The sequence below is a fragment of the Sipha flava genome, unplaced genomic scaffold (assembly GCF_003268045.1).
Source record: "Sipha flava isolate LNK unplaced genomic scaffold, YSA_version1 18002_pilon_pilon, whole genome shotgun sequence".
Lineage (NCBI taxonomy): Eukaryota > Metazoa > Arthropoda > Insecta > Hemiptera > Aphididae > Sipha > Sipha flava.
The window spans coordinates 1-11,167 of NW_020272150.1; the positions used below are offsets into that span (position 1 = coordinate 1).

At 37.0% G+C, this 11,167-nt stretch overlaps 2 protein-coding genes across 2 annotated transcripts; both read right to left on the minus strand.

Moving 5' to 3' along the window:
* Positions 1–306: 306 nt before the first annotated feature.
* Positions 307–4,763, minus strand: LOC112680732. Its single transcript, XM_025550919.1, has 2 exons — positions 4,759–4,763; positions 307–4,675 (listed from the first exon to the last, which is right to left on the minus strand). The coding sequence occupies exons 1-2, from the start codon at positions 4,761–4,763 to the stop codon at positions 307–309; spliced, it is 4,374 nt and encodes a 1,457-aa protein (XP_025406704.1).
* A 143-nt stretch (positions 4,764–4,906) lies between these two features.
* LOC112680733 lies at positions 4,907–5,449 on the minus strand. Its single transcript, XM_025550921.1, has one exon. It carries the CDS (start codon positions 5,447–5,449, stop codon positions 4,907–4,909), a length of 543 nt encoding a protein of 180 aa, XP_025406706.1.
* Positions 5,450–11,167: the final 5,718 nt, after the last annotated feature.

Here is an 11,167-nt window from a genome sequence, read left to right on the forward strand (position 1 = left end):
CGACGATAACAGCGCGATTACGTACCCGGCCGGTCGCACACGGAGGCTTATCACCACCGCCGACGATGGCTACGGATACGCAACGCACCGCTACACATCGCACGAAAATGATAACAACAACAAAAATTACACAAACATAATCACATTTAAATTAACATCAACATACTCCCCCCCTTTGAAAGGGCTCAGAACTTTCAAAAGACATAAAAATATTAAACATAGAAGAGAACAATAAATGATACTGATACAACTAGTTGAGTAGTAATACATCCGTATAGAAATAAATAATAAAAAATAATCGAGTAGTTAATCCGTGTCCTCCTCCTCGATGCTGGGAAGCACTGCAATCTTAGATGTTGGACGCTGAAACTCCCTACCAACCGAGTTAACAACAGTGACCACACGAACAACTCCATCAGCTCCCGGATGGACCTTGATGATTCTAACCATCTTCCACTTCATCGATGGTATATTATCTTCTTTTAGAATAGGTAGTGAACCGATCTTAACATTATCCTTTTTTGACAACCAGCAACCTCTTTTATGAAGTTGGGGTAGATATTCCGCGCTCCACCTCTTCCAAAATATTTGAGCTTGTACATTAACCAGACCCCATCTTTTGACTCTATTAAGTGGTATCCCAGTGCTATCAGGTTCAGCTGGTAGTGTTAAGCTTCCTCCAACTAAGAAATGGCCCGGGGTCAGTGCGTTCAGGTCGGAAGGATCATCGGACATTGGTGATATTGGACGAGAATTTAATACGACCTCTATACGGCAAAGCAAGGTATTCATCTCCTCAAACGTTAGAAGACTCATTGTGTTTATCTTTAACAAATGCCTTTTTGCTGATTTTACAGCCGCCTCCCATAGACCACCAAAGTGGGGTGCGGAAGGGGGTATGAAGTGCCATTGAATTTTGAGATCTGATAGTGACTCTTGGATTGTACGTTGTCCCTCAACTCTTTGGAAATATGAGTGCAAAACCTTGTTAGCTCCCACGAAATTTGTGCCGTTGTCACTGTACATATGACTACAATAGCCTCGACGGGACAAAAATCGCATAAGGGATGCTAGGAACGCCTCAGTGGTAAGTCCACTAACCAATTCAAGGTGGACAGCATGGGTCACGAAACAAACAAATACAGCAATATAGCATTTAATGCTGACCACTTTACGTATGCCACTACGAATTAGAATCGGTCCACAAAAATCAACTCCAGTCTTGGCGAAGGGACGTTCAATATTGACTCTTTCACGTGGAAGTGGTGCCATGAATGGAGCAATCAGAGATGGGCTGGAGCGAAAGCAAACTATGCAGCGCCTGACAGTTTGATTAGCAATAATTCGACCTCGAATTGGCCAGTAATGGAGGTGAATGTTGGCCAACAATCCCCGAGGGCCAATGTGAATTAAACGTTTGTGTTCATACTCGAATATCAATCGTGTTACTGTACACTTAGCTGGTAATACAATAGGACATTTGCTAGTATAGGCAATATCAGCATTAATAAGGCGGCCTCCTACTCGCACTAAACAATCTTCATCAATAAATGGGTTTAAGGCACGCAGTGCACTACGACGTCCAACGGGCCTACCGGCCTTGAGTTCAACAATTTCTGACGCAAATGAAGTGGACTGTGCTTTTCGGATTAATACCATGGCAGCATTGGTTAATTCAATTACACTTAGTGAATTCAATCGTCGGTCAGGAGTAATTTTGGTACGAGCATTGTGACAAAACCTCAGAATGTATGCTGCGATACAGTTCATTCTGGACCAAGAAGAATACTTCTCCTCGAATTGGTATTCTACTGGTTGAATTGCTAATAAGACGGGACGTATGATTTTAACTTCGGGTAAATCTGTAAGGGTGGCAATATTGGATGGCCACAAGTCTTCGGAATGGGCCGACCATTTAGGACCGTTCCACCAGAGCTCATTTGACAACAGTGATTCAGCGGAGCATCCTCTTGAAATTACATCTGCAGGGTTACTTGTAGTTGGTACATGACGCCATTGAGAGGGCTGGGATAATTCCAATATCTGTGCTACTCTGTTGGAGACATAAGACTTGAGCGGTTTGTCAGTATTGATCCAGGAAATCACAATAGATGAATCTGACCATAATATAAGATTAGCTGGGTCACAATATATTTTGATACGTTCCAGTTCTCTTGTAACCATGTTGATCAGCTCTGCCAATAGAAGTGCCCCGCAGAGTTCCAACCGTGGAACAGTAGCAGGCTTCAACAGAGCTACTCTTGACTTGGAACAATATAGATGACACTGAGATGTGATGAGCGAACGGAAGTAGACACAGGCACCAAAGGCATTTTGTGATGCGTCACAAAAGCCATGCAATTGCACTGATGTAACATTATCAAATGGAACTCGACGTGGAATCGATAGTTGTTCAAGAGACTGGAGACTCTGATAGAAATTTGTCCATTTGGTTTGCAGATCAGGGGATAACGGTGTGTCCCAGTTTAACTTTGAAGACCACAAATGTTGCATGAATATCTTTCCTCGAATCAGGGCTGGTGTTAGGAATCCCACCGGATCATATACACTATTTATGTTAGAGAGTAATGTCCTTTTAGTCATGTGCAACGGCCTTGACAAATCCTTAAAAACAAACTTAAAACAATCATTACTTGGCTGCCAAGTGAGACCTAGCGTGCTGACAGTATCTTCCTCATTAATTGACAGCAGGTAAGTAGGATCACTTTCAGGAATGGACATTTTTGACATTATTAATTTTGAATTGGAGCACCATTTTCGAAGAGGTAGGTTGGCCTTGTTGAGTTCGTTTGATAGATTTTGAAATAATTCATAACACTCAGCTTCATCTTGACCACCACTCAGTAAATCATCAACATAAAAGTCTTGTTGGATAGCACGCTGTGTTGCATGATTGGTGACGCTGTAACTCAGCTCAAGCAAACATCTAGTGACTAGGAAGGAAGCGGCCCTAGTCCCATACGTTACTGTTAGTAGCCTATAGTCTTTCAATGGATCAGCAGGGCTTTCCCTATAGCATATTCGTTGCATGTCACAATCTTCTGGCGAAACCCGTATCTGCCTGTACATTTTGGCTATATCGGCGGTAAGAGCGACTTTATGCATACGAAATCTTAAGATAATAGATATTAGCTCAGGTTGAACAGTCGGTCCACATAACAATATATCATTGAGACTATGACCGGACTTAGTGGCAGCAGACCCATCAAAAACAACACGCATTTTTGTAGTTAAACTGTTTGATTTAAATACAGAATGATGGGGAAGGTAATAAGTAGGACCATCAGTTTTATGAGCCAACTCCATGTGTCCCAATTCAAGATATTCGTTCATGAATGTTTTATAATCTGCAGCCAGTGTTGGGTTTTTTGACAGTTTGCGCTCAAGATTATAAAATCGTTGCTGAGCCATAAATCTTGAATCACCCAGCACTGATGGGTCTTGAAGGAATGGTAATTTTACAACAAATCGACCAAGATTGTCACGAGACACATTACATTTAAAGTGATCTTCGGCCTTAATTTCAGATGAGAACTTATTCGAGTAGGTCTGGGTGAACAACGCTATAGCTGATTGATTGCAATTACTTGAAAATAAACTATTTGGAGGTGATAGCATTGTGTTAATTGGAATTGATCCGGCGAAAATCCAACCAAGATTAGAGTTGTGAAGAGTAACAAGCGGACTAACTTTCATTTTTTCTCCAGTAAATAACTCAAAAAATACCTCTGCTCCAAGTAAAATATCAACTGAAGCTGGTTCATTAAAATGAGGGTCAGCTAAACAATCACTAATAGTGTGTGGAATATTTAATGGTTCTATGTTAATGCAATGACTGGGCAATCTGTTGGTGATAGAATTTATGACATGGAAGTTGATAAATGCTTTAAAACCATTTATTCTGGAACACATTGTAGTACTAATCATGGTGCCCGTCTTGGTAGTGATTGACCCTATGCCTGCTATAGATATTGAGCTATTGACAACATTTATTTTTAGTCTGGATGTACACTCTCTGGTTATTAGGCAAACTTGAGAACCAGAATCTAGAATTGCACGACACTGAACTCGTTGCCCAACTGCATTCTCTAAATTAACTAGGGCAGTAGCTAATATGATCTGCTTAGTAACGTTGGACTTGTTATCTTGTTCGACGTAGGCTACAATAGACTGTTCCTGTGACGATGATGACGGTTTATCCACCGGGTTATGATAATTCAATGGTGCATCGTTATGTAGTTTAGTGTTGTGCCGTTTTCCACATTTATTGCAGTTATCGCCACGGCATTGACGGACTTGATGGCCAGGAAATAGACAATTATAACATAGCTTGTTTTTGAAAACTATATCTTGGCGCTCAGGCAGAGATATTTTATTAAATACGTCACAGCTTGATACACGATGCTGCTGAGAACACACCAAACATTTTCTATCTTTAAAGGGTGGACTATCAGTTTGCTTGGTAAATAGAACTTTTTTTTGGACTGGACGAGTACCAATAGACAAATGTTTATACTGGGTTGACTGGTTACCTGCTTCACCAACTTCATAGGCTGACACACGATTTGATAAGAACTTTTCTAAGTCACTAAATTTAGGAAGATTTTTGGTTGACTGTAATAGTTGCCATTCGCCGACGGTGGTTGGGTCCAATCTGCAACACAACAAGGTTACCAGCCATGCGTCCCACTGCTCCACCGGCTGATCAAGTGCCTTCAGAGCATTGACTTGTTATACAACATGGTGATGTAGTTGCCGTAACTCATTGGCAGCAGGCTTGTGCACTTGCGGTGTTTGGAACAACGAACGTATATGCGACTGGATAATAAGTGACCTGTTCTCATATCTTTCAACTAGAGCATTATAGGCTGTGGAATAATTAACATCAGTTGTTGGAATGGTACGCCGCAGCAGGACCGACCAGACAAGATTTCAAATAGTGTAAACGCTGTACATCAGATAATCCTTGGTTGTAATGAAACATAGCATTGAATGCGTCAAGGAATGATACCCATTTTTGTAGATCACCATCAAAGGTAGGAGCAGGAATGAATGGCAGTTTCATGGAATCCCGAATGATAGGCTGCGATGGTGTACTTGAGGTGTTGAATGGAACCTTAGAATAGCGCTCAATTATATCTAAAATCTCAGCTTTAAGTGAACAGAAAAAATCATCAACACCAGTCCTGTGATCTAGCATTTCAACCGTAACTGCTGTATGATTTTCAATATCATCTTGACAGGATTCATATTTGGACCTGTATTGCATTAGACTGTCCAGTCTAGTTTGAAGTTGGTTCAGAGATTTAGTAGCAGGGTCATACTTGTCTATGAATGTTTTAATCGAGTCCATAGACCTTTTGGCAGAATCTCTTTTGTTGATCATCTTTGCTAACTCGGGAGGAAGTCGTTCGTCGTTGACTCCCATCTTGATAGAAGAGTGAAGATTTTACAATTGTATAATAATATAAAATGACGCACTAGTGATGGAACTAATTTACATATAATAATCTACAAACGATACGCCATTAATGTATAATAAATAATTGACATCTAATTGATAATAAAAATAATTTTTTGTATTAGACTAGTAATATGTCACAAATTAGGACCCTGATTAACAAAATACAATGTAATTTACCAATAAAAATCTAATAATCAATGCCAAATATAGATAATAAAATGAATAAATATATTTTTTTTTTTTTTATAACATGAACGGCGCATATATAAGGCTTAACTGTCAAAACTTGATAACAAAAATGAATAGTGCGTTTACAAATCACAAAATATAGGTAAGATTGATTACTAAATAACAATATTATAATAATTAAAAAATATATATAACAGTAACTGCTTATTGCATAAAGGCAGTATAATAGTAAAAAATTAACAGTAACCAACACAAGTGAAGTTTCTTAATATAATACAATTTAATCACGTCGAGGTCACCAAAATGTTGGCGCGGCAAGTGTTTTAAATAATATAGAACATACTTGTTCGCCATAAAATAAATTAAACATAAATTGAATAATAAAAACTGTATAATTGAATAATTAAATAATTAAATAAATATGTGGCCCTACAACGGCGCAACAATAATAATAAATAATTCAAGGGTGTGGCCCACACGAAACAATAAATAAATATACAATTATATATAATAATAATAATGCCCTTGGCGGATAGGCCCGTCGGCCTTAAACAAATAAATAACACAAATATGGTCGACCAATACTCACAATCACCAACGAAGTCTACAGCGCTGACGAAGAACAAACACGATGAAACCACGTTTTGCACAATGGCTGTTGGCAAGTGACCACCCTAGAATATGGGACAATTAATGAAAGGCAATACAAATTGCGCTGAACGACACTTACCAAACAGCCGACACGATACAAAACAAAAACACAGAAAAACGTGGTTTGAAGAAGATGGCTGTAGACCAACGCCCGAAACAGCAGCAGAAAGAATTGGTGTGCACACCACGACGAACACGAACAGAGAGCAAGCTGTTGCCGACGACATTCAACACGAAGGCTCAGGTCGCCGAACACCACAATGAAGATAAATGTCTCAGTGCCACCACACTAAACCAAAAATACACGAGAACTTACGAAACTTTGGCACTGAAAACATGACTTTTACTTTTACAAAAACATAACCGACAATATGAAGAAAACGTGGAATAACGGGCATTTACGCGCGACGATAACAGCGCGATTACGTACCCGGCCGGTCGCACACGGAGGCTTATCACCACCGCCGACGATGGCTACGGATACGCAACGCACCGCTACACATCGCACGAAAATGATAACAACAACAAAAATTACACAAACATAATCACATATTTAAATTAACATCAACACTTATATTTGGTGAACCTGATTTCCCCTGCCATAAACAAGCGAGATACAAATATGAGAGAGTGCGTAATGCCAAGAAACGGATATTAATTACACTCAAGTAAGTAACTTACTTTTTTATCTACTTAATGCAAATGTAGACACTTTATTAAAATGAGTAACATTTATCTATATCATAAGCATATTAGTAATATTTTTATAGCAATAAACATATCATTTTTTTTTCTTATATACGAAAACATTTTAATAATTTTAAAAAGAACATAAAACAAAATATTATACTTATTTCTGTTGGTTTACTTCGTACAAGGTTTCATTAACTGCTTCATAGTAATTTTCAGAACTATTTTGGTTTATAGTTTGGTATGTGTTAGGTTGAGAGGTTTCATGAGCATTTTCATTCTGAGATATCAGTAGAATTTGTTGATCTGTTGAAGGCGTTATGGATGAAGACGTGAATGAATGAATAGGTGTGAATGCCGAATTGTTTGACAAAATGTCATCAACCATCTGAAGTGATTTACGCTTGAACAGTCGTACTTCTTCATCAGACTTTTTCAAAAGATCAGGTAGCATACTAAGAAGAAAAAATGTTTAAAGATTCTGCTTTTGAATCCTGGTTAGCATTGACTGAAGAGTTCTCTGTTCTGGCTTTTTTTTTTGCCTGGAAATATTCTAGAAATGCTTTGTCCACTGCTTCGTTTTTTAATCCACGTTTTTTGTTTGACACGTATGATGGTGAAGACTCAAATTGACTCAGAGTTATGTTATTACTATTCTTTTGGGAGTTTTTAGAGTCAGTAGTTGAAAGTGTGTATAATGATTTAGAAGGCAATGGCGGAGTTGGCGTAAGATGTGGTTGAAATGGTGAAGATTACTGTGGGTCAAGTTCGGAGTTAAAGTTAATTTCTTCAGATTGTTCAAAACTTTCCTTCTGTTCTGGGGGATTAGGAAGATTTCCAAAAGGCATACCTAATGCCTTAATATATGGAACTGTAAACTGCATAGCTTCAAATAAATAATATGCTTTTTTTGGTTTTGCTCCAGAACCATTTGGTGCTGGTTTCATGTTGCGCACAAAAACAGCACGAAGGTTCTTTCACTTATCTTTGCATTCAGATACTAAAAAAAGATAAAATTTGGAGTATACATAATTTGTAATAACAATCTAGTTTTATACTATTATTTTTACGCAAACCCGATTTACTACATCCCCCCCCCAACCACTTGTAATCTACTGTATAGCAGAGAGATACCGACTTGACTACCTTTTTATGATCGTTTCTTTCATTTTACAGATACTTGAGTACTGGTGGGTCATTTGCGTCAATTGCTGTTTATTTTGGTAGAGGAGAATCTAAAGTTGGCGGAATTGTGACTGAAACAGTAAAAGTGATTTGGGAAGTGTTGGAAAAAACATTCATGCCAATACCAAGTACAGAGCAGTTGAAGGGAATAGCAAAACGTTTTGAAACACTTTGGAATCTCCCAAACAGTATAGGGGCCATCGATGGCAAACATGCAAGAATTGAAAAATATTCAAATAGTGGTTCTTCTAATTTCAATTATAAGTCGTGTCATTCTATGGTGTTAATGGCTTGTTGTGATGCTGACGGGTTATTCACTTTAAGACTGGAAATCAATAACGGGCTAAGTGCCAAAAAAATAAAAATTGAGTTAGACTCGAAAAACCGAGCTATGTACCATCGCCAACAACCTGTAAAGAGGGCTATGTGCCACGACCATAATATTGGTGAACAAAAAGACCAAACCAATGTCGTGAAAGCTATGTGCCGGGTGTGGTTATAACGGGCTAAGTGCCATTGCATGGTGATAAAGCCCAAAGAAGTAAATTCACAGCAGCAGATGTGGATCTTGTTACTGAGCATATTAACTCTTTTCCGAGGGACGAGAGTCATTATGGGAGGAGAAAAATTTACAAGGAGTATTTAAGTCAAGATTTAAATATCAACAGGCTTATACCTTGCCTACAAGGAAAAATATTCAGACTCAAACGTAACGTATAAGTTTTATTATAAAACCTTTAAAACAAAATCCCGCATGTTTCATTTCATCGACCACGCACTGATACTTGTTCCAAATGTGACTTACTATCAGCAGAGATTTAGCAAAACCTGGTGATAGAACAACAAAAACCGATTTACAACTAAACCATAGAAAATCTGAAAAAGCTAGAGAAGTAATGAAACAAGATACTATATCATCTCAGCTCCCTACTAGTAACGAATCAATGTGTTCAATAGATCTTGAACAAGTTCTGTCTCTACCGTTTTTAACCCATGGCCAGATGTTCTATTCACGTCAGCTTTCATGTTTTAATCTATGTGTTCATGTTGGTGACAACAACGAAGGGCTCATGTTTTTGTGGCATGGGGTATGAGTGGACTAGGTGGTAATGAAATCGCTTCATGCCTCTTTAACGCACTCACTAGTCCTGCTCATAATAACATCATGAGTAAAAGAATACTTACCGTGTGGTCAGATAAATGCATAGGACAAAATAAAAATAAAATTATGTTATTTCTTTGGATTTATTTGACGATTATAGGCAAGTATGATGAGATAAACCATAAATTTTTGGTTTCTGGCCATTTATATTTGCCATGTGACAGGGATTTTGCCCAAATCGAGAAACGCAAAAGGGTTGAAAAATGCCAAGTTCCTACGGACCTGATTAAACTTATGGTGAATGCTACACCGAATAATCCTTTTATAGTTACTATGCTCCAACCTGACGACTTTATTGATTTTAAACAAGCAGCCGATTTATACATCAACACGACAAAACTAAACATTTCCAAACGCAGTTGGATTAAAATTGAAAAAAACGGAGTCGTTAAGACGAAAACAACTTTCAATGAACTTGAAACATGAAACACCTGCAAGGTTCTCAAAAAAGGGATTACAACTCAAAAAATTAAGGACTCAATTTTACCAACACTTCCGTGTCATAACAGTATATCTGCCGAAAAGAAGAGGGACCTGCAACAGATGCTCCCGTATTTGAAGGAAGAAAATCGAGCGTTCTACGAAGAATTAATTAAATAATTATAATTATAATTATATAATCATATTAAATTAATTTGTATGTAATCTTAAAAATTAAAATTCTTTAAATTTATCAAAAAAGCTAGATACTTTGTTCATTGGTACTTATCTCATTTGTGCCGGTTAAATGTATGGCACATATCATCTTCTACATTTTTCTGAATAAAATATTATTTTTAAGATACAAGGGGAAGGAAATTCAATATTATTTTGCAATAATTATATCAAACATAATCTAGATTATAAATAAAAGTTTGGTTTACGTTTTTTTATCAAAAATGTTTTGATAAAAAAAAAAAAAATTAAATAACTCAAAAACCACTTTTTGGCACTTAGCCCGTCTTGTTACGTGCCAACCGATCGATCTGATAATTTAGTTTCAACGTCTCAGTCAACGCTTGGTTGTAGGTGTAGTAAGGAATAATTTAGACTTTTTAAAATAATTAAATTTATTTAACTCATAAAATTATCCTAACTACAATTCTGTTAATATTCTAAGTAGAAATTATTTTAGTCCTAACAATTATAACTTATAAAAATAGTATGAAATATTTCTAAGTCCAGACCATAACATACACTGACGTGAAGGTGCTCAGTGAAGTATAGCCAAATGTCCTAGAAATGCGGAGTTGGTAAATTGCGTCCCCCAAAAAAGGTCATAGTTATATACTGTGTAAATTGCGGCCCGAGTATATTTTAAACATACGTAAATTGCGGCCCGGGTATATTTGTAATGTACGTAAATTGCGATCCGGGATTTTCCGATTTCCGGTCGGCTGGTTATATTATCTTTAATATTGATCGATAAGGATATCACTTGATGCTCATTTATATAATATTACTAGCCGCATTTGTGTGCATTTGATCGAAATATTTTACACGAATTTTTGCATTGGTCTACACTAGTCTACAGTATTTACAGTATTTGGTAAATTAGTATTTGTATTTTTTTTTTAAATTTAATAACAATGGAAGTTATGAAAAGTGAAAAAAATAAAACGTTGAAAATAGTTGATGGTTTCAAATTTCGTTTTCAAAAACTTCTAAACAATGATATTCAACGTTGGTGTTGTACAGTCAAAACTTGTAAGTGTTTTTTAAAATTTAATAATAAGAGATATATGTATAGATAGCTTTAAAGATCATAACCATCTATAACTTTCGGAACAAATTATAAATCGTCAAAAACTTAATAATAATTTAAA

What these genes read in the sequence shown, in the direction of transcription:
- LOC112680733 (XM_025550921.1), bottom strand. Translation starts at nt 5,449, where the DNA reads ATGGGAGTCAACGACGAACGACTTCCTCCCGAGTTAGCAAAGATGATC.